Source organism: Phyllostomus hastatus, unplaced genomic scaffold (assembly GCF_019186645.2).
Source record: "Phyllostomus hastatus isolate PE091 unplaced genomic scaffold, TTU_PhHast_1.1 phas_scaffold_317, whole genome shotgun sequence".
Lineage (NCBI taxonomy): Eukaryota > Metazoa > Chordata > Mammalia > Chiroptera > Phyllostomidae > Phyllostomus > Phyllostomus hastatus.
The window spans coordinates 2,287,321-2,314,778 of NW_025334023.1; the positions used below are offsets into that span (position 1 = coordinate 2,287,321).

At 58.9% G+C, this 27,458-nt stretch overlaps 1 protein-coding gene across 1 annotated transcript in view; it reads left to right on the forward strand.

Moving 5' to 3' along the window:
* Positions 1-5,722: 5,722 nt before the first annotated feature.
* Positions 5,723-27,458, forward strand: part of ARHGEF17 (Rho guanine nucleotide exchange factor 17) — a 56,276-nt gene continuing 34,540 nt past the window's right edge. The window contains exon 1 of the mRNA XM_045817924.1: positions 5,723-9,982. Coding sequence (XP_045673880.1) covers positions 6,788-9,982 — 3,195 coding nt within the window. The 5' untranslated portion in view covers positions 5,723-6,787. The remainder of the gene's footprint in view (positions 9,983-27,458) is intronic.

Here is a 27,458-nt window from a genome sequence, read left to right on the forward strand (position 1 = left end):
ACTGCTTAATATGTGCAAAGCACTCAGAACACAGTGAGCATGTGGTGAATGTTACTCTGACAGTGAGGTCGCCCTTCTGGCACACGAGTCCTGAGTCCGTCTCTAGGGCTTGTCACAGGAGGTTTCTAAACAAGGGACTTTAAACAGGGGGTTGCAACAATTTCTCTTTCTCCTTTACCTGGGAGGCAGCCTGCCTTTTAAGGAAAAAAAAAAGTCAGCATGCTTTTTAAAAACCAAGGGCCACAATCCACGAGCCCAAGCTGTTCCTATCAGGGAGGCCCATTTGTTGCTTTCGGGCACCAGGGACTCCGAGCACCATCTGAAGGGCTTAGATCTCTCCTTTTGTCTTTTTCATGCTCTTCATCCCCCTTCTCCCTCCTCACTTTAACCCCAAGTGAGGGGTAGGAGGTGAGGGCTTACCCTGAGGACGGCTGCTTGCTGCGGTGGGGAGCAGGGGACAGACAGCGGGGTGGAGGTGGAGCATGGTGACGGGCGGCCGGACCATAAGGGTTCAAAGGGGTCCAGGGCGCTCTTTCCCTGGGTTAGAGAAGACTTCCCAGGGGACGGGGCAGTGCAGTGGGGCCTCGAAGGACCGATGTGATTAGCCCGAAGGAGAGAGGGTGAGGGTGTTCCCGGTAGAGAGGACAGCACAGCCACTGGCATGGGGGCTGCTGCGTGAAGCACAGGAAGGGCTGTGGCCTGGGACGGGGCTGGAGAGTCAGAGACGAGCAAGCGCCAGGGAGCCGGTGTGACCACCAGCCAGGCACTGTGTGTTCCAGGCACCATGCAATGTGCTGTACACACACCTTCTCCTTTAATCCTCATAACACCTCCTACTATAGGTGGGGAAACTGAGGCCCGGGTGTGGGAGCGGATGTGCCAGGGTCACACCACCTTTCTATAACCCATATACTAGATCCTTCCAGCCTTATCCTCACTCCCTTCCTTCCCTTCCTACACCTGCTTTCTGAGGGCCCACTGCCCCACCCAGTCCCAGTACCTGGGGACCCCCTAGGAAGCTTTGACAGAGACAGCAGAGTGCCAACCACAAAAGCAATTCTCTTTTAGCTGGGCACATGGCCTCCAAGGATGGAAACTCCACTTCCCAGTCTCTCTTGCAGCTGGGTATGGCCAGAAAACTTACTCCTGGTCAATGGGATGTAAGCAAAGTGCCCTAAGGCAGTTGGATGTGGGAGGAGGGAAGGTTCTTCAGAGATAGGTGGGGTCTGTTCTCTGCTTCTCCTCCCTTCTTGCTGCTCTGGGCAGGAACGTCACAGCTGGAGCACCAGCTTGGACCAGGAGGGCAAGGGTGCCTTCTGTGGCTGGTGGGGCAGAAAGCTGAAATCAGCTGCGTCTCTGACCATTCCAGTTTGGGGCCACCCAAATTCAGATTTCTGCATGAGGGATAAGGATCTATCTTTTTTAAGGCCCAGCGTCTTGGGTCTGTGTTGCCCACAGCCCCTTTATTCGGGTTCCATCCTGAGACTGCAGACAGAGCTGGAGGCTGGGCAGCGTCCTGAACTGGGGTGGAGGCCCCCCTCCACCCCAGTGGGAGATAGGAGTCCACAGGGTGTGGAGACATCCAGGAAGGCCTTCTGGAAAAGGCACAAGGCCTGAGGGGTGATCACCCCACTTTTGGCTGGAATCTGAGGGGGCGGATACGCTTCTTAAAGAAGAGAGTAAGAAGAGGGGGTGTCCGGGATAGGGCCCTGGAACACCAACCTTAGGGGCTGGGGAGGAGGGGGAGGAGCCAGAGCAGTGAAGGTAGAGCCTGGGGGTCTCTGAAGGACGGTGACAGGATGAGGCAGTGGAGTGGGTGGCAGAGGGAGGGGCTGGAGGTAGAAGGTTCTGAGGGAGGCCAAGCTCAGGGAAGGCAGGAGCCAGGGGCACAGGGTCAAGATGGGGGAGCCAGAGCCGGGAACCAGGGTTTGATTGGGGGAGATCTCAGGGGTGCTGGATCTGTCCCAGCAACACCCTCCCCCCTCATTCGTTTAACCAGCATTTTCTGCGCGCCTCACAGATGGTGCTGGGAACACAGGCAGCCCAGACCCAGGCTCGACCCGCTGAAGGAGTCCAGGGGGCTGGGGATGCAGACAAGGAACAGACATTCATCCAGTAAACGTTCACTGAGCACCTGCTGTATGCGAGGCATCATGGGGGCAGTGGGTCCCTGCCCTCTGGAAGCTCCTAGTCTGATGGAGAAGGACGACAATGAAATAAACACGTACACATCTGGGTCATCATAGTCGGAGAGGAGGGACTTCAGAAACATACAGAGGGCCAGGGGCAAAGAAGGCAGCGCTGGGGAGACAATAAGCTCACGGAACAGTCAGGAGATGTTGGGGACCATGGGGGCCCTGACCCAGCTTGAGGGGCAGAGAAGGTTTCTTAGCTGAGGCCCAAGGGGCTCAGAAGGCACTAGCTCAGCACAGAAGGGCTGTTACTAAGTCCGTGACTTTGAACAAACCCCTTCACTTCTCTGAGCCTCTGCTTCCCTGTCTGTAAAATAGCGATAATACTATCAGCTCTCCCCAGGCCACTGGGGGTACTGAGTGTGGAAAGGTTAGGGCAGGATTTTCATAAAATATAACAAAGTATTGTAACCCCAACAGAAAAATGGAGAAGAGGCACATATAGGCACTTCACAGAAAAGGAAATACAGATCATCAAAAAACAGAAAAGATATTCGATTCTGGCCTGACAATGCCGACTCCCGGCGAGCAGCCAAATGGCCCACCGCCCCGAGCACTGCTGCAAATGTGCACCCAGCGCGGGCCCAGTGCCCACGACAGCACTGAAAACACTCGAATGTCCACGCATTCGAGAGTGGGTGGGCACACTGTGATTCACACACTGGAGTTCTGCATGCAGCAGAATGCACCACACTGGCATGCAATGATATGTATAAATCTTGGCAATATGTTTTAAATAAAAAGAAATCCCCCAAATTACATACAGCAAGATGCCCTATTTGTAAACTTAAAAATAATTAAAATTAAAACATATACTTGAAAGAAATACACAGATGTGATAAAACTATATAAGAAGGGAATGCTGGACCCAGGAGGTGATGGTGACCCTGGAGGATGGGCAGCAGGAGAATGGGGGGGGGCGCTATATAATGAGATGTAGGACATTGTAAAGGTCCTAGCTGTTTTGGGTTTTGGTGAGAGTCGATTAAATAATAGGTGAGACTGCGTCATGAACAAAAGGCTATAAATAATTCAATTCTGTGTACTTGAGGTCTAATTATGCAGGAAAGGAACAGAACAGTCTCAGGTCATTTCTGTTTGACTTTGGAGTGGAGTCAGGAGCCAGAGTTCCTTCCTGGAGCTCGCTGCTTCTTGAAGTCCTCTCGCCCCTCATCTTCCTCCCCCTTAAGTACCCGAGGCCAAACACTGGGCGTGACTTTGACCATCATAACTTTCCCATCTTGACTTCTCCAAGGGATTCTATAGCTCTGATGTCGCTGGGTAGACTCCTGGGGCAGACGGGTTACAGTTGCCACTCCCCTCTCACAGGTGAGGAGCCTGAGGCCCAAAGGAAGAGAGCGACCTGCTAGGGTCACCCGGTACATCATAAGCGTGACTGCCTTGGGCCCGCTCCAGCCTCCTGGCACAGTGCTTTTCTCTCCACCCTGGGCCCAGTGCTCCCAGCCCCCTCTTAGACGAGGCTTTGAGTCCTAAAAACACCAGGTCCCGCTGTGCCAGGAAGATGACTTGGTCTCATCCTGAGTCAGAAGGGGAAGACTCACAAGGTGCCGTAAGCAGCCAAGCCACTCTCCGGGGGAGCTCCCCATCGGCAGAGGCCCAGCCCAGATCCTGAATCACCCTCCTCCCCCACCACAGGGGTTCCAGATCCAAAGCTGTCCCCCCACAACCTGTTCATCTCACAGCCAAATTGCAGGACGCTGGGAGCCTGTGACCCAAACCTCCACTCCTCTTCATCGGTCTGCCCATCTGTGAAATGGGAATAAGAACTTCTCTATCCCAGAAGTGACATGAAGAACAGGACAGGGTGTGAAAGAGTTTGAAAAGTACACATTTCAGAAGGTAGGGGACATCATTATTGGAAGAGAGCAGTGACTCCTGGGATGGAGTCCCCCCACCGTGCTACGGCTACCCAGAAAGGTAGAAAGAACACCCTGGAGGAGACAGAGTCTGATTTCAAACAGTCAGAGAGAAGCACCCTTGGGGGAGCCTAGACTCGTTCCTTACTCTTCAGATGCGGTGGCTGAGGCCCAGAGAAGTACAGGAATTTACCCAAGGTCACACAGCCAGGCGAGGGCAGAGAGGCACTAGGCCAGGCAAGGCTCTCTTGCCATCAGTTTCCCAGTGAAGATGGAAAATTGTGTTGGCTCCTTCGAGGCAGAGCTGAGGCAAAGCTGAGGGAATCACAGGAAGGAGGCTGGTCTCAATTCAAAGAGGAGGAGCTTTCTTTCTACAGCAATTCCCCACAACACAAGGGAAGCAGCAGACAGGGCCCCGGGGTCTGGCTGAGACCTCCCTCTCTTGTGTGACAGTCAGGCAATTCCTCAGTGTCTGCCATCCTGCCCTTTGCCCATCCCTCCCCCTGTCATCTGGACCAGGGCCTCTTGCTCCCAGGGTCTCCTGTCTTAGGCCCAGCTCATCTCTTGGGTTGAGGGGACGACCAGAATACTCTATTCCTGGGAGGGTGAACTCAGGTCCATGGAGGAGGAGGCTGCTGGAAACTCAAAGGAGAGAGAACCCCCTTCTTCATCAGGAAGGTGGTCTGGAGGAACATGGTGTTTGAAGCTCCCGAAATCTGAATTTGAGTCATAGCAGGAGCTACCACTTCCTGACTTCAACACTGGTCAAAGTTACTTCTCCCTCATGACCCATAGAAGGGGCAATAATATCTTACCTCCAATGGTGGTTCAAAGGCTAAATAAAACAAATGAAATATCACTGATACATCCAAGGCACTCCATAAATTCCCATTCATTCATTCATTCATTCAGATGTAGGGTAGCTGTCATGCATTTAAACTGGGGCAGGAAGGTGAACGGGGGCCTAGCAGTGGCAGGGGGGAGAGGGGAAAGCCCCAGTATCCGACAGAATTCGAGACTTGCCAGACAAGTCTCCTGGGCAGATACTTGGGGGCAGAAGTAGGAGCTCACAGGCTGGGTCAGACAGTGGTGTCCCACCTTCTGGCGTTTCTGGGCCACAGCTAAAGAAGAGTTGTGTTGGGCCACACATTAAATACAAAAACACTAATGAAAACAAAACCAAATCTCATAATGTTTTAAGTAAATTTACGACTTTGTGTTGGGCCGCATTTATAGCCACCCTGTGCCGCTGTTTGGACACCCCCAATAGAAACTTAGCTAGAAGCAGTAGAAGAGATCCACACCTTCCCAGTAGGAGGGTGGAGCAGCGGCTGGTAGGAGTGTAGGTTTGGCAGTGGCAAGTCGAGCGAGTTCCTATGAAGCTCCTTTTGTATGTGATTGCACTTCAGGAAGGGATTAATTTTAAAACGGCTCCTAAAGAGACTAGGAAAGGACTGAAAAGCAGTAGAGGAAGTGGTCTTTCCAACCCTCTGGTTTTCTAGAGGTGGGTGCTGTTTTACCTACCCAGGATTCCGCGGGGGGCGGGGGGGGGGTGGGCAAATGCGGCCGGTAGAGGGCGCAAGAGTCACGTAATCTGGAGCGCGGAGGAAAGAAGAGGCCCGGCGACCGGCTGGCTGCAGAAAATGTGACAGAGACCTGGTTAAAGGGGTGGGGCTTCTGGAGAGGCGTGTGCGAGTTGGGGGACTTTCAGAGCTGGACAGGACCAGAGGTGGAAGGGGCGGGACGTTTGGTGGTGCGAGGGGCTAGACGGGGTCGCAGGGACTGCGGGACTCTCGGAGGCCCAAGTAAAGGGCGTGGCCTTGGCCGAATGAAGAGGTGGGGCAGGGAGTGGCAAAAGCTGGAGTCCGCCCGCAGTGCCCATTGCTCCCCCTGGCGGCGATTCCTGCTCCTTTTCCACCTGGGAGAGTCGTGTACCTGAGTATAGGTGTGTACGAGTTTGTGGGTCCGAGGTTGCCATGTTGGTCCGGGGGCAGAAGGTGTTTCCGTACGAAAGTGGCTGAACCGCAGCGGGGGCACCGCCCTAGCTGTCTGTCCGCGGACCTTCAGAGCTTGCGTGTGTCGGAGTGAGTCCTTTGGGGATAGCTCGGGCTGTGAGGGTCGCTTCAATCTGCCTGTGCTCAAGCAGTCGTTTCTACTTCGGCTCCTCCCCAATTCCCTCCCCCTACTCCTGATTCCCAGCCTAGTGCGCGCGGGGAGCCCACCCCCTCTTTGGAGCTTGAGGCCCCGCCCCCCCGCCCCCTTTCCTCTGCCACAAAGTTTATTTGCAACAAAAGGGAGCGAGGATCGAGCAGACAGGAGGGAGGGAAGAGGAGCTGGAGCGGGAGCGCGAGGGGCGGGAGGCAGGCACCCGGCTGGCGGGCACAGAGTTGAGGAAGGGATCCGGACTGGGCCGGGCCAGGCCTCGCGCAATGCTCCGGGCTGCACCGGCCGGGGTTGGGGCCAGGCCTGGGGGTTGGCACTGAGGCGGGAGGGGCCGCGCGGGATGGAGCCGAAGCCGCCCGAGGCCACAGAAACTTGAGCCGTAGCAGATAAAGCTCTGCTCCCGTCTCTTGCGTCCTCTTCCCGAAAACTCCCGCGACTGCGGCTGCAGGACTCAGGCCTTCGGATCCCGGCGGCTGCGCTTCTTCGGGGCGGGGACGCAGGGGGGGGTTGGCCGCGGTTCCCGAGGCCAGCCCCCCCGGAGTGAGTGCCGCCACCATGGCGGACGGGGCGCCCCGGCCCCCGCTGTATCGCAGCATCTCGTTCAAGCTGCTGGAGCGATGGAGCGGCGGACCCGGGCCGAGAGAAGGGTCCACGGACACCCCCGGGCTGCGGCGCCGCGCCTCGTGCCGGCCGGCCGCAGCCGTTCCGGGCCAGCCCTCCCGGCGCGTGTCCAAGCTGGCGTCGGGGCCCCCGGCCGCCCCCGCGCAGCCGCGCCCGCTCCGCAGTCTCTCGCCGTCGGTGCGCCAGCTCTCCCGGCGCTTCGACGCGCAGCGGCCAGACGATTCCGCAGGGGCCCGGGACGGGTGCGTCTCCCCCGGAGCCGCCGAAGAAAAGACAGAGGGCGCAGCGCGCGGGGCCTGGCCCAGCGTCACCGAGATGCGCAAGCTCTTCGGTGGCCCTGGCTCCAGGCGGCCCAGTGCCGACTCTGAGGCCTCGGGGACTCCCAGCCCCGACAGTGCGGCGTGGGAACCCCCGGCTCGGGAGCCCCGACAGCCACCGACGCCACCTCCTCGGACGTGCTTCCCTCTGGCTGGCCTTCGTTCGGCGCGGCCACTGCCTGGCCCAGGAATCGAGGGGAGGAGGCGGCGGCAGCAGCAGCAGGAGCGGGCGCAGCGTCCGGCGGATGGTTTACATTCTTGGCATAGCTTCTCCCAACCGCAGGCCGGGGCCGGGGCCTCCTGCTCCTCCTCCTCCTCCATCGCCTCCTACCCTCTCAGCCACAGCCGGGCTGCCAGCTCCAGCGAGGAGGAAGAGGAGGGCCCGCCACCTCTGCCGCCTGGGGCGCAGAGTCCGGCCTACCACGGAGGCCTCTCCTCAGGCAGCGAAGAGGACCAAGATGGTGAGGGCGGCCACTGCTGGAGAGGGAGGCCGGGGCCCAAGTCTGGAAGCTCTCTCTTGGATAAGGACTGCAGGCCAGACAGTTATGGGTTAAATCTGAGCAGCATGGACCCGGCAGGAGGAGCCAGGAGCCCGGAACCCCCAACATCTCCAAGAGCCCCTAGTGAGGAAGGGCCCCGGGAGTGGAGTACTGGCTCACCTCCCTGTATACCAGGTTCCCAGGAGGGACCTAGGCCCTTGTCAGACACTGTGGGAGGAGCTTTTCGAGTGGCCAAGGTGAGCTTTCCTGCATACCTGGCCAGCCCATCAGGCTCCTGTGGTAGCAGCCGTTACTCCAGCACAGAGACCCTCAAAGATGAGGACCTGTGGGCTAGCCGGGGTTCTGGGAGTTGGGGTGTGTATCGTTCCCCTAGCTTTGGAGCTGGAGAAGGGCTCCTCCTGAGGCCCCAGGCTCGAAACCGCACCAAGGGACCTGTGGGCACCACGAGGGCATTGAGGGATGGAGGATTGGAGTTGGACAAGAGCCGGCAGCGCAAGTCCCTGTCAAACCCAGACATTGCCTCAGAGACCCTGACCTTGCTCAGTTTCCTGCGCTCAGACCTTTCAGAGCTGAGAGTCCGGAAGCCTGGTGGGCGCCCCGGGGACCTTGGGAGTGGCCCCTTAGATGGCAGAGACTCACCATCAGCAGGTGGCCTGGTGGGGCAACTTGGGTCCACACCCCCCTCAGCCCCCGCAGCACCTGGCACTCGCCCCACACTCAAGGACTTGACAGCCACCCTTCGGAGGACAAAGTCGTTCACCTGCTCTGAGAAGCCCGTGGCCCACCGCCGCGCACCCCGCACCAGTGCCCTGAAGCCCAGCTCCTCCGAGCTCCTGCTGGCAGGCCCAGGCACCGAGGAGGACCCTCTGCCCCTCGTGGTTCAGGATCAGTACGTGCAAGAGGCCCGTCAGGTTTTCGAGAAGATCCAGCGTATGGGTGCCCAGCAGGACGATGGAAGCGATACTCCCCCTGGAAGCACCGAGTGGACAGGGGACGTGACCCAAGGGCAGCGGTCCCAGGAGGAGCTCTCTGGCCCTGAATCCAGCCTGACAGATGAGGGCATTGGGACGGACCCTGAGCCTTCTGTTTCAGCCTTCTGCAGCCTGGGCACCACAGGAGTGTGGAGACCCCTTAACTCGTCTTCAACCCAGACCAGCCAGCTCTCTGGGGCTGAAGACAGTCTTGGGGGGTGGTCCCTGGTGTCCCCTGATGCCCCTCCCACACCAGGTGCCCTCCGCAGGAGACGCAAAATCCCACCTTCAGGCCCTGGTGGGACTGAGCTGAGCAATGGCGAGGCAGGTGAGGCCTACCGGTCTCTAAGTGACCCCATTCCACAGCGCCACCGGGCTGCCACCTCTGAGGAACCCTCGGGGTTCTCCGTGGATAGCAACCTCCTGGGCTCACTGAGCCCCAAAACCGGGCTTCCAGCGGCTCCAGCTGTGGATGAGGGCTTGACCAGCGGCCACAGTGACTGGTCTGTGGGCAGTGGAGAAAGCAAGGGGTACCAGGAGGTCATTCAGAGCATCGTTCAGGGGCCTGGTGCCTTGGGACGTGTAGTGGACGACAGGGCTGCTGGCAAAGCTCCCAAGAAGAAATCTCTGAGTGACCCCAGCCGCCGTGGGGAGCTAGCAGGGCCTGGATTTGAGGGCCCCGGAGGTGAGCCCATCCGAGAGGTCGAGCCCCTGCTGCCTCCGTCCAGCAGCGAGCCCATCCTTGCAGAGCGACAGGTAGAACCAGAAGAGCCCAGTCCTGCCAGTGGCCGGGCACAGTCTGAGAGGGTCCTGCCTGAAGCCCCGCCCGCCTCCCCCACCGCCCACCCGGACTTCCACCTCGACCCTAAACTGGCTGACGTCCTGTCCCCTCGGCTCATCCGCCGCGGTTCCAAGAAGCGCCCAGCCCGGAGCAGTCATCAGGAGCTACAGAGACAGGAGGACAGTCAGGACCAGCCTGGCGGCCTGCCTCAGACCCGACACTCCTCCAAACACGTTCGCCACTCCAGCGTGCCTGCCACCTTCACGCCTATCGTGGTGCCTGAGCCACCGACCTCTGCTGGCCCCCCTGTGGCCGTGCCTGAGCCTATGGGCTTTCCTGCCAGAGCCCACCCCACGTCCCAGGCACCATCCCTTGAGGATGTCACTAAGCGGTACATGCTGACCCTTCGCTCTGGCGAGGTGCCTGCCCCAGTGCCAGTGGATATGCCATGCTTGACTCCAGTGGTTGCACCGCCCTCTGCCGAGGCCAAGCCCCTGGAGGCAGCCCGGGCCCCAGATGAGCCTGCCCCAGCCAGCAAGTGCTGCAGCAAGCCGCAGGTGGTGAGTGCTGTGAGGGGGGCCCGGGGGGTGGGGCTGAGGGAAGGCTGTGGACACTGACCTCTGCAGGGGCGTTTTGAGAGTGCTCATGGGGCCGGTGTCCAATCTGGGGGTGCTCCCCTGGCCCTGGAAGTGCCCGAGCAGTTTCAAGAGTGTGGATGATGAGGGCTTCTATCTGTTCAGGCCCCAGAGGCTTCAGGCTTCCACTAGTGCTAAAGTCAAAGGTTAGTACCTGCTCAGAGGTTCTCTGGGTGATGATCACATAAGGTTTTAGCCTCGTCCTTCAGCTGTTTCTCAGGGATTGGCTTTGGAGATTCCTGTCCAGTTCTTTGTTTTAAATATACACGGCGATGGGAGAGTAATGGAACTTTCTAAAGAGCCTGACTGTCCTATTAGCCAGGCCCTTGGTAGGATGTTTCGGCGCGGGGGCCCACGGCTGACCTGGGTTTGCCCTTCCTCACATGGCTTTTCTGACAGACCAAAATGTGGGCCTGTCCCTGGGCCTGGGAACGTTGGAGGGGTGCAAGGCACTGTTTGTGGAGGGGCCGAGCGGGCCGCACACCACTGGTCCTGGTGGGTCTCTGTGACTTAACCTCTCCATTGTGCGATCGGGGGACCGTGGATGAGGTAGTTCCTGCGTTTCCAAGTGGTGGCGCCCAATTTTGGGGGAGTCTGTGGGTTGGGGCCTGAGGTCTGCCGGGGCCTCTCAGGGAGGGCAGAGTCGGGGAGTAGGTTGTGGGGCTCAGCAGGCAGCGGCCCTGAGGGGTTAAGAGAGGTTCCAGGCCCCAAGGACAGGGTTGCCTCTGTGGGTCGGGGTGGAGGTTCTGGCCCCTCATCCGGCTGCTGGCATCTTCTCCCCACCCCACCTCCTTCCTGGTGACTCTGAGGTGCTCCCCGCTTCCTCTGCCGGACCCCTGGCGCTGCAGACTCTCTCCTTGAGGCCTCCACTTCTGCCCTCTGTCTTCAGGCGTCCCCGGAGTTTCAGCTGTGGGTTCGGATGGGCTCCAGGCCCTTCAGGCCCTGACATCCAGTTGGAAGCTGAATCTGAGGCTCTGGGTTCTGGTCGTATCCCCGGGGGTGGCCCAGGTTGTTGCAATGATGACCCGCACTCCCACTGTGTTCCCTGCCCGGGTGAGGAGCCTGGAAACCCTAAACCCTGGGCTACTTCGGTCACTCCCATTCCCAGAGCTCTCAGGCTGCCTCTGAATTCTCTCTCTTTGTTTTTCTATCCTGGTCGTTCCTTCCCCCTGGTTCTGGCTCTGGTGTCTCTCACGGAGGCCACAGCGTCAGCAGGCGGGGAGTGAGGCCTGGTAGGGCAGCTCGGTGCCCCAAACCTCAGTGCTGCTGTCTCTGGCACATGGGGGTGCAGGGCGGCGAGAGCAGGGCAGCTTCTGCCAGGGGCCGCTCCCCAGCTGCCTTCCCCATATAATTATCTTCCCCGGGAGCCTTGAAGGCTAAATTAGGGGAGAGAACAGGAGTGAACCAAGGGACTCAAGGAGACTGTTAGGAGGGTGGGGGTGGGGGGTGCGCCTATGAAGAGTCACTGAGACCCAGAGAGGAGGTGGGGTTTTTTGCAGCATTCCCTCCTGGTCGGCCCCCACCCCATTGTCTCCCTGCCTGCCTGACCTCACGGAGGAGCTTGGGGCCCCTGCCCTCCAGGGGTCTGTGTGGTGGGGCGAACCTGCCCATAGCGGGCTTCTCCCTGCCCCAAGGGAGGCGCTCCCCAGCCTCCAGGGCTTCGCCTGCTCGTCCTCCCACGTTTCCAGGCCCAGCCTGGTGTCCCCCTTACGCCTCAGGGGAGAGAGCCGGTGAGTCTGTCGCAAAATAACGGGGTTTGAGCCTTGGCTCCGGGTCCCTTGGGTCAGTGCCATGCCTGCTCTGTGCCTTACTTCCCCTTCTGTGAAAAGGGGGTAACGGTCTCCACCTGACCGGCTCTCGTCCAGTGAGCGGTGGGTATGATCGCTCTGTCCCTGGGGGCAGGACAGGGAAGGGAGAACAGGCCCCATTGCCCCCCACCCCAGCTGCTTCTGGTCGCCAGCCTCAGCCCCTCCCCCTGCCGCCTGCAGGTTTCCGAGCACAGGGCCAGGCACCCCGGCCTCAGCCTGACCTGACGGGCTTGAACTGGCTCGGAAGAGATTCACCGTCCCGTAGTTCCCCACCCACTCATACACATCTGGAAGTTCTCCCATCTGCTGGCCTGAATCTCTCCTGCTGTCCCTTCCTTTTAGCTCCAGAAAAATGGGGAGCAGCCGTCTACTCCCTCCTGCTGGCCTCCACGGAGGAGACAATGTTCCCTTGTTTCAGGCCCGGGACCCCAGTCACGCTCCCCGGGCTGTGGGTGGAGATGGTGTGGTGTGGGCTCCCAAGTAAGAAGTGAAAAGAAGAGGCTTTCACACTTTGCTGATGGGGCAGAAACCAGTGTGAACCAGCTGGCAGCAGCCCCCAGGGCAGAGGGGGCCCCTGCCCTGACGCCAGGCTGCATGGAAGTCCCTCAGAGTCAGGCCTGTCCCAGCTGGAAGTGATATTTGCCCTCCGTGTGGTGTCGCCGCCATTGCTGGGAGCGAGGAGCCTGGGTACCAGGCCTGGCTCGGCCTCTGGCACTCTCCGGGGCCTGGAAAGTCATCCTGGGTCTTGGTGTTGCCATCTGCACGGCCAAGTTAGACTGCCTGGTCTTTGAGGCTCCCCAGGAAGGGTGGTCAGGGAGAGGAGTCGGGCGTGGCTGCCCAGGAGAGAAAGGCCGGTCTGCGGAAGAGCCTTGAGAACCCAGGAGCCCGGGGAGTGAAGCCGGCTTCATTCTGCGGACAGCTGCTCGCTCGTGTGCTGGGGGGCGGGGGGTGGGGAGGGTGGAGCTGTGGGAGCCTCCCTGCCCTGCCCTGCCCTGCCCTGCCCGCCCACTCCCCTGGGCACTGCCGCCTGGGTCCACACAACCTGATGATCGGCGGCTCTTCCCTCCAGGGCTTCCTCCACCCCGGCCTCAAAGCACTGTCCTGTGGGCCTGCCCGCTGCCCTCAGATACTTCCACTCATTTGACAGATGTGACAACCGTCTCCCAGAAACAGGAGCTGACTTGTCCCTCAGAATCAGGTGGATGGACTCACAGAACTTCAGTGTACTGGAATAGGAGTAATGGTGGCTAACATTTACTAAGTGCTTTCTCTCTGCCAGTCACTCTGAATGTCTCCTCCTTCAAACGTGAACGCTGTGGGAACCTTACAGGGCTGAATTCTCCGGATGGCAGACATAGGTTCCCACCAAATCCTAGCGTGTCAGTGTCTTAGAGGGAACGGGGTCCAAGGGGCGTCTGTTTCCCAGTGGGATTGGCCTGCCGTCTGAGTAGAGGAACAGGACTTGGGGGCCAGGTGGGGGTCACCTGCACACCCCTAACAGCTCGAACACCTTCATGGTGGTTGTGTAACTCTCCGGAGCTTGGCGTTGGGGTGGGAAGAACTTCAAGACTCAGGAAGGAGAATGCTGAGTCTAAGTTCACCCAGTCAGGTGGGGCGGAGCCAGAGCCGGGCACCGGGACCCTGGCCTCGCCATGGAGCACCTGCGCGGCAGACCCAGCCCGCCCGGGCGGCCCCCTGCCCTGCGGAGGAAGGCCTGAGCTGCGGCTCTTCATCACCTTTCTTCTCCGTCTCCTCTTGGCAGGGAACCCACGGGGGTGGGGGTTTTCTCCTCTCCCTCCTTGACTCTTTGCTATGATTTTTCCATGGAAACTGGTTCCGGGAGAGGAGGTGATTAGGACTTTTGGAATTCTGAGTGGTACCAAATATCTATAATTAAATGCCTTGTCACCCAGCAGGGGGAGGGTGGGATGGGGGAGTATGGGCACAGGACTGTCCTTTTCCTATTCCCTGCCCCCCAACTCCTTCCTAAGGGCCCTGGGTTAGTGGGGGCAGTGTGACCCAGGAATGGTTCTCACCCCTCCCTGTGGGGGGTGGGGTGGACCAGAGTCGGGTCTGATACTTTCCAACCCCACGTTTCCCGCTCCAGCTGGGTTTGGAGGCTGGCAGCCTCAGGAATCCTGTCCCCAGCGCCCAACCCAGTGTAAGAACTTGCCCCTCTGCTTTCTTCCCTCCCATCTGTGATCTCTCAGGATACACGTGCCCTCCTCACAGTGCGGGTTGGGGGAGGCACCCCCAGGCTGCCCGGGGAGCTGAAGCACTCAGAGCTTTCAGAATCTGCAAGCAGACGGAAGGGGCTGCAGGATGTTGAGGGACTGGCCCACTGGCCCGTGCTGGCAGGGGAGGCTTCCTGGAGGAGGCTCTGCCTGAGCTTGGCCTTTAAAACTGAAGAAAAGGAGGGATTCTAGGAGGAGGGTGCAGTATGAGCAGAGGTTGGAGGCTGGAAAGAACTCGGCAGATTGCATGCGGTCAGGAGTTTGTCTCAGAGACTTGGGTGACCGTGATAAGGCATTGCTTTCAATCGTTTAGCAAATACCTGCTGAGCCTTCAGGTATGTTGGGCTCTCTTCTAGTCCCTCGGCTACATCAGCAAACAAAGGCCAGGCCTCATGGAGCTTCCCAGCTAGCTTAGGAGACCTGTCTGCAAATGGGTACATTATGTCTCAGGGAGAGGCAGGGGCTGGGCAGCAAAAGACAGCAGGATGAGGGAGGAGAGAGTCACAGGGATGGGGTGCTGTTTTAGATGGAGAGGTCTGAGAAGGCCTCTTTGAGGAAATGAGATTGGAGCAGAGGCCTGGAGGAAGTGAGAGAGCAAGCCAGGTGATGGGACGGGGGGAGGGGCATTCTGGGCAGAGAACAGCAAGTGCAAAGGCCCTGAGGTAGGAGTGTGTTTGAGAAGTGTTCAGGAGGACTGTGTGGATGGGGCAAAGTAGAAGATGGGGTCAGGGGGCTAAGGGAGTGTGGAAATGGGTTGGGACCAGACAAGGCAGATCTCCTAGGTCAGTAGGAGATCTTTGATGTTTATTTGAAGTGAGGCGGGGCAGGCACTGTTGGAAGGTTCTGAATAGAGCACCTGATCTGACTTAGGCCTTTACAGGTCCGCCCTGGCTGCTCTGCAGGGGCAGACCACAGAAGTCCAGAGTGGAAGCAGGGAGCAAGTCAGGAGGCCACTGGAATAATCTGGGCAAGAGCTAATGGTGGCTTGGGCTGGGGCAGAGGTGGTCAGTCGGTTGGTGAGAGCTCATGGAGCCCCGAGGGCTCCGGAAGGACCTGGACTCCAGCGTTTGAGGTGAACATGGCGCTCCCGAGGTCCCAAGGCAGCGCAGTGTGTGCAGGGTTGCTGAGGGCGGGGCAGGGGAGATTGGCAAAGCCCCCAGGGTAGCCTGGAGCTGGAGGTTGCCCTGGCTGTCCCCTGCAGACCTGTGTAGGCTTGGCTCCAAGGCTGGGAGGGTGGAGCTGCCACAGGGCCCCCGTGAGGACGGTGGCCGTGCTATACCCCATTGGTGTCTCCTCGAAGGCACCGTAACACCCTTTAGCTCCAGCTTGCACATCTCCTAGGACAGAGACCACATGCCGCCCCATGGCAGTCCTGTCCCTCCCATTGGGTCCTCCGGCTGGGTGGGCATTGCCATGGCCCCCATGTACGGGTGAAGAAGCTGACCTGCAGTGGGCAGAGGCTCCCCAAGGCCCTGTGGCCCAAGTATGGGACTTGGCTCCAGGTGTCCTGATGCCCGGGTCCTGTACTGGCCCCACAGAGCTCCCGCTGAGCGCAGTTGGCGGGGATAGTGGTGGTGGGGCGGGGGCAGGGGGAGCCCCTGTTTCCCAGAAAGGCTCGCCGCCCCGGCGCACTTACTGGGACCTGTGCCCAGGCAGCCTGGCGCCTTGCTGGCAGGCCCTGAAACAGGCGCCCTGGGTCCCCTGGGAAGCAGGAGTCTCTCGGAGCTGATGTGGCCCCCGGTGGGAGTTGATCCTCCCTCACTCCCCCTGCAGGCCTCTGGGGTGTTCCAGGGACAGACGACAGCCTGGCTGCCGGGCCCTGAGTGGTTGTGAGCTGAAGTCCATGATGCTCAGGGGCCCAAAGCCCCAGTGAGGCTATCAGAGCCCCGGGGGCGTTCACAGCCCGCCTCCAGTACCTGTGGGGTGACCAGGTGACCTGGTGTAGCACGAGGAGGTCTGCACTGGAGTCAGGAGACCTGGATTCCCGCCTCAGCCGCTCCATTTTCCTCTGTGTGTCCTTAAATTAGTCCCTGTCCCTCTCAGAGCCAGATTCCTCCCTGCTCTAGGGCACCGGCGTAAGGCCTCCCAGAGCCACTGGGAGAGGCAGCAGCTGCACTGAGTAAAACCCGCACTTGTGGACTAAGGTGCTGGCAGGGGCAACCGCAGCCCCATTCGGCCACTGAGGGGAGTGAGGTGGGGTCTCACCCTGGTCTGGCCCCCAGGGCCCTTTCCCCTGCCACTAGCTGCTGCTCTGGGCTCTCCCCACCGCCAACACACACACACTGGTGAGGCCTGTGCCCTGAAGTCGTGATGCTGCTGTGCCCAGTGTGTGAAAACGTCCTCTGGCGCTGGGGCAAGGCGCGGGAAGGCACAGGGCTCTGAGGCTGCGGCTGGGCGGAGAGTGTGACGGAGCGAGGGAGCCCTGCGGAGCTCCCTGAGGTGGCCGAGGCGGGCGGTGTGTCATTTTCCTACGGCTGCTTTAGCAACAAGTAGCAGCATGTTTAGTGACTTAAAACAATAGAAACATTATCTTACAGTTCTGGGGGTCAGGAGAAATGGGTTTCACAGGGCTAAAATCAAGGTGTTAACAGGACAGTGTTCCTTCTGGAGGCTTTAGGGGAAAACTGGTATCCTTGCCTTTTCCAGCTTCTGGGGGCTGCTGTCACTCCTTGGTTCATGGCCCCTTCTCCATCTTCAAAGCCAGCAGCACAGCACCTTCAGATCCCTCTCTGAACCAAACCGCCGGCCTGCCCCCACCGCCGCGTGTGAGGGCCCCTGTGATCGCTTAGGGCCACTTGGGTCATCCAGGAAAATCCCATCTGCAAATCCTTAATCACGTTTGCAAAGTCCCTTTTGCCAAGTGAGGTAACACAGTCACAGGTTCTGGGGATCAGGACGAGGGCATGTTTGGGGACCATTGCTCTGCCCCTGCAGGTGGGCAGAGCGGCCAGGCTGTCGGCTCCTGAGACCCAGAGCCCCTGGTTGGTGCCAGGTGGGGGTCTGAGCCCAGGAGTCCAGCCCACTGCGCTGGTCCTGCGGTCGTTTCCCTCCATGACTGTCGGTCACCCACCACTCAGCCGTCCATTGTGAGGCCCTTGTGGGCAGTGGGCTCACGCAGGGAAAGCTTAGACATCGTCCCTGCTTGCCAGGAGCTTCCAACAAGCGTCCTAGCCCCCTGAGGTAGGTGGGGTTCAGATGGTGGCTGAGGCTTGGCCTGGTGGAAGAGGGACAGGAGAGTCGGTGGGTCCCTTGACGACAGGCTTGGCTTTAGGTTGGCCGGCCCTGGGTTTGCTGATAAAACTTGGGATGAAGCCGCTCCCGAGCAGGGCAGTTGGCAGGAGAGGTTAGAGCTAAGGCGGGGGCCGGGGGGGGGGGCCCTAGGGAGGGGTGGGAGTCACATGGCTGCCGGCTGTACCTCAGGGGGACCTCAGGGACATCTGGAGAGGACCCGCTAACCACCTGTGCCAGGAGCCAAAGTGTTGGGGTCCTCACAGGGGCATCCACGACCCTCCCCAGTAGCCCTGGGGATACCCAGAATTGGAACTCTGATGCTGTTGCGCCAGAGGACCGGCTAGGTCCCTTCAGGCCACGGGAGGCCAAGGTGCTCCCCAGGAGCGGCACGTGCAGGAGCTGTGTGGAAGGCACGGAACGCAGGCCAGGACACAGGTCCAGCACTTACTGCTCCTCTGTCCGAAACATGGGTGCGTTATCCCCTCGCTCCACCAAGGATTATTGTTCAGATGAAATGAAATAATGCCAGGAGGGCTTGGCACGTAGTAAGTGTTCAAGAAATGTTAGTTCCTCCCCTCGTGACTGAGACATTAAGATGATGTTAGGGGTCTAAGATTCTGAGAGACATTGACTCCAAGATGTGCAGATTCTTGGCATCTCCTTCCAGCCCTGAAACAGGATAAAGCTGGGCAGGAGGGCAGGTGCGGTCCTGGCTACACCTGGGTAGGCCAGGTGGCCCAGCATCCTGGGCCTTTGGAGGTGGGCAGAGGGAGAGGGGCTGGGACGTCGGGTGGAAGTGCCCACTGTCCTTGCTTCTCTCCCCAGTTCCTCTCTCCTTCTGTTACCACCCAGCCAGGGAGGCACGGGCAGAGCCAGAGGCACAGCACTGGGCCAGAGTCCAAGACCCACGGAACCGGCCTACGAAACAGGGCTCAGCCCCCTCCAAAGCTCCATGTGTCTGGTGGGCTCTGGTGCCCAACTGAGACGGGTGAGCGTCTCCGCCTGACTCTGACTCACTTGCCAGGTGGCAGCCAGCAGGCCACTCTGAGCCTCAGTTTCCTGCTCTGGGGACACTAAGGAGTTACTGTGAGGGCTGCAGAGATGGTGCTCGTGGAGCCCTCAGCCCGTGGCCCCAGGTCTAGAAGCTCTCAGAAACAGGGCCGCTGCAAAGTGTGTGCTTTCAAGATGGCCAGTTCAGAGTGTAGAATCTCGAGGTTTCAAGACGGATTCTGAGTTTTTTCCCAGGACTTGTGCCTCTTAGTTTGATTTTGTTCGTGCATTTGAGATCATGACTCCTTGGTTCTGAGATCTTGAGGCTGGGGAGAGGTGGGGCAGGTCCTGGACCAGCCAGAGGGCAGTGGGGGGCTGTGCTGGAGGGGCCCAGCTGGGGGAGCGAGCGCCAGGTTGGTATCTGTTTCCTGTTTATTGGTTCCCAGGGGGTGAGCAGGCCCTGCTCCCAGAGCTGGAAGGAGGGAGGCCCGGGGTCCTGGCTGCCAGCCAGCCCCACAGCCTGGCCTCCTGGGACTGCTGAGACCCCTCCCCCCAGCCCTTTGAACAAACATCCAGTCCTTTCCCAGGACGGGGCACTGGGGGTCAAGGAGCAGATGTGGAAGGGAAGGGGCGGGAGCACAGGAAGGGACCCCCTTCCCCCTCAAAATCCTGCTGACTGCATCTTGGTCTCCCATGTCACTGAGGTCTCCCTCCTGGCTCCTCACTGTCCCCCCTCACTCTCCCTAGCTCCCTGGGGTGGGGCCTGGTGGTGAGACATCCACACTTCTTGGCAGGAGGAAGAGGGGCAGGGCCTTGGATGCCAGGATGGTCCACCTGGAAAGAAGCTTAGAAATCTGCTACGTCTTCTAAGCACCCCTCACCCTGCATTATTTGGAGAGGCAGCTGGGGCCCAGCGAGGGGAGGGGTCTTGCCCCAGGCCACGCAGTAGCAGACCAGGCCCAGCAGTCTGCTCCTGCACCTCGAGCTGCAGCAGCCCTGCACTTGGACTGTGGATCTGCAGAGCCTCTGAGAGTTCTTGAGAGGGCAGGTCCCTTGGCATCTGGGGTGAGCCAGGCAGGAAAGAGAAGCCTCAATATATCTCTGAGGCCAAGAGGACAGGGAGGTTTCTGCCCACAGCGCACAGGGAGAGGCTGTGGGCAGTGGGGAGCCATGGAAGGTTAGGGGCTGTGGAGGAGCAAGGCCAGATGGGCGCGTTGGAAAGCCCCCTCTGGTTCTGGAAATTGGACTGGAGGGATCAGGGCGGTGCGAGGCCTGAGCGGAGGGGGCTGTGATGTGGGAAGGAGAGCAGAGGACTCACGAAGGAGATCATTCGGAGGTGAAATCTGACGGTTTAAACTTGGGCTCCGAGGCCCCATCAGAAGCTAGGTTGGGGCAAGGGGGGCCCACCCACCTTATCTGAGTTAGAGAGTGAGGCCTTGGGACAGGGGGCAGCGTGGTCCGAGTGAGCCCCCTGCTCCATCAGAGGACTTCCTCTGCACCTCTGGAAGCCAGCTCGGGTCCTCGCCGCAGTGCCCACGTGCTTCCTGTCTGACTTCGGTCCCTCCTGCTCCAGGGGGACTCACCCTGCTATTCGATGGGGTCCCCCACACGGGCCCTGCTGGGAGCAGCCTGGGTGGGGAACGCATGGGGAGAGAAGGGGCAGGCCTGTGCTGCCTTGCCGGTGTCGACAGAAGCAGTGTCCAGACCTGTGAAGGATTTGTGTAAGAGCTTGTCTGAGCCCTGACCACCGTGGCTCAGTTGGAGCGTCATCCCGCAAAGTGAAGGGTCGCCGGTTCAATTCCCAATCGGGGCACATGCCTGGGTTGCAGATCTGGGCCCTCCTTGGGGTGGTGCATGCGAGAGGCAACCAATTGATGTTTCTTTCCTGCTCTTTCTCCCTCCCTTTCCCACTCTCTAAAAATAAATAAATTTAAAAATCTTCTTAAAAAGAAATAAAAAACAGTAAAACTCGGTAACCTTAAAAAAAAAGTTTATTTGAGCCAAACTGACGACATATGTCAAGTAAGATCTCAGATGCTCTGGAAAAATGACAGATTTGAAACGAAGGAGGTGACACGAATGGGCGAGAAAGCAAGGCCCATCAGACTGCAGGTTAAGATTCCATGCCCTCCAAAGGGTGGTTACCCCTTGGGGGCAGGGTGGGGGCTGGTATTAGTTCTGCCATTTCAAAGGTGTATTAACCTAGATTCCCAAGAACAATGGACAGGGCTTGCTTAAAAACCCCTCACTAAATAAAGTATAGGCCTGGGGTGTAACTACCCACCGTGACCTGCCCAGTTGGGAATTTATGATCAGATCACCGTGTGAGGTGACTTTCCATAGAACCCTTTTCCATCCGCACTGGCTATGACCCAGGACAAGTTGGTTGGCCTTGATCTCCCCATCTGTGAAATGGGAGCTCCAGGTATGGCAGAGCCCGGCAGAGCTCTGGACTAGGCAGGCTTCCAGGAGCTGGGGCTAGAGTGACTGGTAGGTGGACAGGCAGACAGTCTTGCTAGCAGTGAATGATACAGATGGAGACAAAGTATTCTCATGATATTTGTACCTGAGACCCTGAGACAAGTGCTGTTCTGTGGCCCTGAGCCCAGGAGGCCTTCCTGGAGGAGGATAGGGCAGGGACTATAGGAAGAGGAGTAATGTGTATTTGGGGCCTGATCTGAGCCTCAGCTTTCTCATCAGATGCCCAAGTTCCCTTCTGTCTTTTTGCAGCTCCTGGGCCCTCCTCTCCCCTCCTGCCTGGACCAGAGCTTCTAGGCTTCTCCCCAAGGCCAGCGGGGGCGTAGCCTGGGGAGGGTGAGGAATTTCCGAGGGAACAGCTAAATTCAGTTCCCACTAAAAATAGCCCTGGGCCTGGCCCCAAGGCTGGAGGAGGAGCTGGGCGCGCTGGCGGGGCCAGCTGTGCATCCACCCGCCCCACCTCTTCACCTGGACCTAGGGCCTGGGCTGGGAGGGCTGGCCACCGCCTCTTCCTCCTCCTCCTCCTCCACAGTTTCTTCTGCTGACTCACACCAGACCTTCCCCTCACCGGGGGCTTCTTGCTCTTGTCTCTCTTCCCTCTTCCCTCAGTCTTGCTCCTTCTGTCTGTCTCTTCTCTCCTCTGACCCTCTCTGTCTTCCTGCCTCTGACAACCAGACAAAGGTCCCGGGCGAGGGCCAGACCTTTGGAAGAGGGCCCTGTATTGGGCACTGTCCCCTTGGCGTTTCATCCCGGGTGTCAGGAACCTTCCCCGCCCCAGGACTCACAGCTGTTGCAACCACACTCTGCCTAGGGGTGCACAGACCTCCAGGTTGTGGGGTGCGGCAGTGTGGGTATGGCCCCCAGTCCACCCTGTGACCCAATATTTGGTTCTGGCCAGGTGTCTCCCCGCCACGCCACGCCCTCCCGTTCCTGGCACGCAGTGGGACATCAAAACACATTTATGAAGTAATCTGGAGGGGGCGGGGAAGGTGGGAGGAGGAGAGCCGGGCCCTGCTCCTGGGGATTCTCAGGCCAGTCTTCCCACCACCATGCCCAGCCCGGGGTGGGCTCAGCTCTGGGACCACAGGCCTGAGCACCCAGGCAGGTGGGAGCTGGCAGATGGGCAAAGGGTGCTGTCTCAAGCCTGCACCGACTGGGGGAGGGGGTGGGAGCTAGACGCAGGCCAGAGAGGGCAAAGTGCTTCGCCTGGACCACATTACTCAGGAAGAGAGAGGGGGCACTGGGACCTGTGCTGGCTCCGCTCCCGGGCTGCGGGAGTGACTCTTGTCTGCAGCGGAGAGATCAAGGAGAAAGCTGCTGGGAAGTCATAGGAAGTCTAGTCCACAGTGCCTAGCTGGATATGGCACGGGCAGAGGTAAGGGTCACAGTGCTGGTGGCAAAGCTCCTCCTGGGTGCCAGGCACAGTTCCGATCGTGCCCCGTGTACTCACTCAGCCCTCGTGCCGCCCTGCGGGGCGGTGCTGACGTCCCTGTGACACAGACCAGGGCCACAGCTGGGGACGTAGTTTGCTCAGGTTAGGAAAGCTAACCAAGTGGCACAGTTCAAGTTCAAACCCAGTCTGGTTCCATAATCTTTGCACATTAGTCAGGCTCCTAGCTTTCAGTACTGCCTGGTGGAGGTGGTGCTGTCCCGCAGGGCAGGTGTGTGGGAAGAGAGAGTGTATTTCAGTTTGGGCATGGGGAGCCCACTGAATTCTCAATCCACCCTTCTAGCCCAGGAACTAGCACATAGTAGTTGCTCAGTAAATATTGAATGGCTTAATTGAATATGCGGGGCCCTTGGGGAGTAAGAGGAGGCGAGGGTCAGAGAGAGGGAATGAGTGTTTCCCTTTCTCTGTTCTTGAGAGCAGCAGAGGACATTGCTGGGCTCCCCGCTGGTAGAGGGAGCTGGGCCCCAGCAGGTTGGAGGGTGCTGAGATGAGCCACAGGCAGAGGAAGGAGAGGCGGGTGGGGGCGGGCCCAGCAGTGCTGGCACAGTCCTGCCTGCCTGCAGTATCTGGAAAGCAGATCTCTTGGGCCATGGCCGGCGTGACTCAAATGGAGACAAAAAAACCTTCCATATTTGGACAAAGAGCCCAGAGAGGCCCAGACCCGCAGCCGGCCCAGGCCGCCTCCCCCACCCCTGGCCTCCTGCCCTGTCTCCCACTGGGCCCCTAGCCCTGAGCCCTGTCCTGGGAGTTTAGCTCTTGGGCCTCAGGCAGCACTGTGGCCCCCTTCCCTCATCATCAGGCCACCTTCCCTGTGTCTGAGCCTAGGCGCTGGGGAAGAAACAGCCAGTGTTGGGCCCTGAGCTTGGGACAGAGAGGCGGGGAGGAGTCCCGGCAGAGCCAGCAGGATGGATGGGGGTGTACACTGAACCCAACAGTTCCCACGCCATGGGGTGAGTTGGCTGGAGACGCCCTGCCCATCCTAGCACGGGCACAGCCCAAGGTACAGGACACGTGGGCACGTGCACACACACGCTCCTTTCAATCCCAGCAGACTTCCCCCCGTGAAGACATCTCTGCAGATATCGGAAGTGAGCACCCAGCCTGAGAAGCCCTCGTACCTTCTGGGGTTGGTCACTGTGAAATCGGAATAGTTAAGGGCAGCCGGATGTCAGCTTAAGTATTGTGCATAGGCATTGTCCATCCGGGCAGATGTGACCAGAGCAGTCATCCCTGCACTGGAACCACCAGTTCCCACCACAGAGCTGGGCTGGGAGGTGGACGCCCGAGCCAGGGGAATGGGGGGCGGGCCTCACCCCGCTCTCTGCCTGGAGCAGGCCTTGCTCCCGGGGGAGAGCCCAGAGAATTGACTGAGAGCTGGGTGCTCATGTCGCTGGTAGAATAACCAAGCTGATGGCATAGCTGCTCCAAGCTGTTCTAGTTAGCCCTGGGTGAGGAACTCAAACCAGCCTGCGCGATGGGTTTGAAGAGCCCACTGCCATACACTGGCGCCTGTAGGTGCAGCGTTCGCCTGGGCTCTAGGACTAATGGGAAGGAGTTCCTGCCCCTGGGTCCCCTTTCGAGAACTGAACTTTGGAAAGGTGGAGGCCAAGGTGGGATGGGGGCAGTGGCTGGAGCCCTGAAGGACCAGCGGGGCCTCGACAGGCAGAGAGGGGCTCCTCGGCAGAGAGGACTGGGGAGGCAGAGGCCTGGGACGGGAAAGCCGTGCTGCAGCCGGGGCGCCTCGGACACTCCCTGATTCTGGGGAAGTCGGCGGGTCCCCGGGAGTCTGGAAGACCAGCCCTGAAGGCTTGATTTGATCCTGGGCAGCAATCACCAGGCTTTTAAGAACAGTGGAACCCTTTCTTCTAGAGGAATCTGGACACAGAACTATAAAACTTGGGGCCTTGTTGACTTAAGTGAAGGTGGGGGTGTGTCTGCCTCCATGTACTTCGTTGAGCCCCAGACGACTCAGGCAGAGAACCCCCGTTGGGGCCAGAGGGGACCTGCTGGAGAGGTTTGGGGCTGGACAAGCCTCTCCCTTCAGCTTCTCTGCGGGCCCAGAAGTTCAGCCCAGCCAGGCTCTCCAAACAGGGGCAAACCCTGTTAGGGGCCAGGCCTCCACTAGGGGCCAGGCTGAGGGGGTGCCCACCTTGGGGCCCCATGAGCAGGCGATGCCCCCCACCAGGGGCCTGCAGAGCTGGGCTGTGCCAGATTGGGGGGCGACCTGTCGGTGTGGTGAGAAGACCCTGATCACCAACTGCTGCCATCTGGGAAGGCTCGGGCCCCTTGAGAGAGGTGGAGCGGGCAGCCTGCCTGGCCTGGCCTGGTCATTGATCAGGGACAGGTGGAGGCACATCCTCTAGAGGCCCAGGAATCCCCCTGGCTCTTCTAGGCCGAGGTTATTTCGGTCAGAAGCAGGCAGACTTCCCTGGAGTTCAGGCGGTGAAAGGAGGCGTGAACAGGTGTTGGGAGCAGAAAGCCTGAGCTCTGAGCCTGGCGGCTGGCTTCGAGACCCTTCAGGACCCAGGCTTTGCCCACTGCAGGCACCAGCCGGCCCAGCCCACCACACAGCCTGAGCTCCCGCTTCTTTGGCCACCAAAACTGTAGGATGAGTAGGAGACCGCCAGGGACGAAGACAGGGGAGGGAGCCCCCAGCAGAGAGACCAGCATGTGCGCAGGCCCAGGGTGTGAGTGTGACGGGCTGAGGAACTATAACGCTGTAGCCAGAGGGTGGTTTGGGCAGAGACGTTCGATGCTGGTGGGTCAGCAAGGGCCCGGTCACCCCACTGTCAGGGGCCAGCCCAAGATCTCGTGCTTACCGGATCCTGCCTCCAGGTGCGTTGGTGTTATTATGGCTAGAGCAGACTGGAGCCAGATGGCTGAGGTTCAGATTCAGCTCTTCCTCTTTGCTGTGTGACTACGAGTAAATACTTCACCCCTCTGTGGGTCAGTTTATGCCCCTGTAAAATGGGTGTGGTGGTGATGCCTCCCGTTCACAGGGTTTTTATGGGAATTAAGTCTGATCACGCTTGTGGTGGTCCAACTGGACCACTGACCACTGTGGGGGAGTTGGTGTGGAATCATAAAACGAGTTGGAAGGGGAGGGAGGGTGCTGGCCTGGCTTGGCCTGGCCGAGGGGGGGTCCCAGGGATGGAGAGAAGTGGTTGGGGTCACTAAGAATAACTTGGGGTCATCTTTGCAGGGAGCAGGTATGCTGAGTTCCTATGGAGGCTCAAAATTTCCCCCTCAGTGGTTGCCCATGGTAAGGGAGCTAAGGGGCTCTGCAGAAGGGGGGCGGGATGCTGGGGGCTGGGGGCTCTGCTGGATTCTCACTGGCAGAAATCTCACGCTGCCGTGAAGCTGCCTGTTGGCAGCCTCACTATAGACTGGGTAGATGAGACGGTATCTGTGGCCCAGAAAGGGGCGGGATTGCCAGGGCCTGAGGAGGGTGGGGGTAGCCTGTGAAGGAGGAATTTGACATTTCTCTGCAGAGGGGCGGGGAGGGGGAGGGGGGCAAGCCCTTTCTGACTGCAGTGTGGGCAGGGAGGGCACCCTGGAGGGCCATCACAAACGAGACCAGGGCCTTGGGGGAGGGTCGCAGAGCAGCGCCCCCTTCAGTCAGTCTTCGTTCAGTGGGCGTCAGTCCCCTTGAGACCTGGTCCTGTCCTGGAGGCTGGGCCGCACCGACACCCGCACGGAGAAGGACCTTGGCGGTGATGAGGGCTGGGACAGAGATGCCCAGAGGCTGGAGGAGCCCAGGGGTGCCCTCTCAGGAGGGGGCCTGCGGAGGGACAGTCTTGAGGAAGGCCGAAGGGAAGGGAAGCCTTTGGAGGCTGGGAAGGAGGATGAGGGCTTCGAAGGCTGTTCAAAGCTGAGCCGTGCGCCCTGGAGTGGGGCGGCAGGGGCGGGATTGTGAGGTGACGTCAGTTCGGTCTGTGTATTTAAAACATGAATAGATAAGGGCCCTGCTGGGTAGCTTAGCTGGTCAGAGCGTCAGCGTGACTCGCCGAGGTTGCGGTTAGATCCCAGTCAGGACACATACAATGAAGTGTCAATAAGTGGAACAGCAGATCAGTGTTTTTTCTCCCTCTCCTTTCCTCTCTCTCTCAAATCCACAAATTTAAAAAATAAATTAAATAATATATTCATATGGTTTAAAAATATCAAAAAGGGTAAAAAGTCTCTTCCCACCAGCCAGTCAGTGCCCACTGACCACCACCCCAGGACACCTGGGTGTTAGTTCTCATGACTCCTACATGCAAATACCAGCAAATGCCCTGCCCCTCCCCCACTGCCCTCACAGCTGGCAGCTCCGTCCACGCCACGCCACCGGCCTCCCAGCATTGCTTTCAGATCTTGCCTCCTCAGCACTCTGAGAGCTTCCGTATTCTTTCTTGTACTGCATGATGTCCCACTGCACAGACGACCAAACTGTATTTAGCCACATAAAGGATATTTCAGTTATTTTCCATCTTGAGCTCTTGCAAACAAAGCTGTAGTGAACAAACTCGTCCATAGGTTATTTGTTTGGGAGCTGCTGTATGTTGAGGGCACCTTCTTAGGAGCGGAGTTGCTGGAACAGAAGGGATAGGTGATTCTAATTTATTTTTTAAGATTTAATTTATTTTTAGAGAGGGAAGGCAAGGAGAAAGAGAGGGAGAGAAACATCAATGTGTGGTTACCGCTGGAGCGCTCCCTACTAAGGACTGGGCCTGCAACTCAGGCATGTGCCCTGACTGGGAATCGAACCAGCGACCCTGTGGTTCACAGGCCGGAGCTCAATCCACTGAGCTACACCAGCCAGGGCTGATTCTAATTTTGATGGTAGCCGTGGGAGTCCACTGCCAGAGTAAGACGCCTGGTTCCCACAGCCTCACCACATCAGCCCTTGGGCATTTTCCCAATCTGATAGGTGGAAAACGGCACCTTAGTGTATTTTAATTGAAATTTATCTCATAGTGCGTAAGACCAAGCATCTTCCCACACATCCAAGAGGCGTTTGGTTTCCATTTTCTGTGAAGAGGTCATATCCTTTGTCTGTTTTTCTGTTGGGCTGCTGGCCTTTTGTTTGGCCAATTTCTAGGAACCTTTAAATAAATGGTAGGGAGGTTAGTCCTTTGTTTGGGTGATGAGTTGCAGGTATTTTTTTCCCTGACTTGTCATTTGACTTTGTTTATGGTGTATTTTTGACACGTAGAAGGTTTCATTTT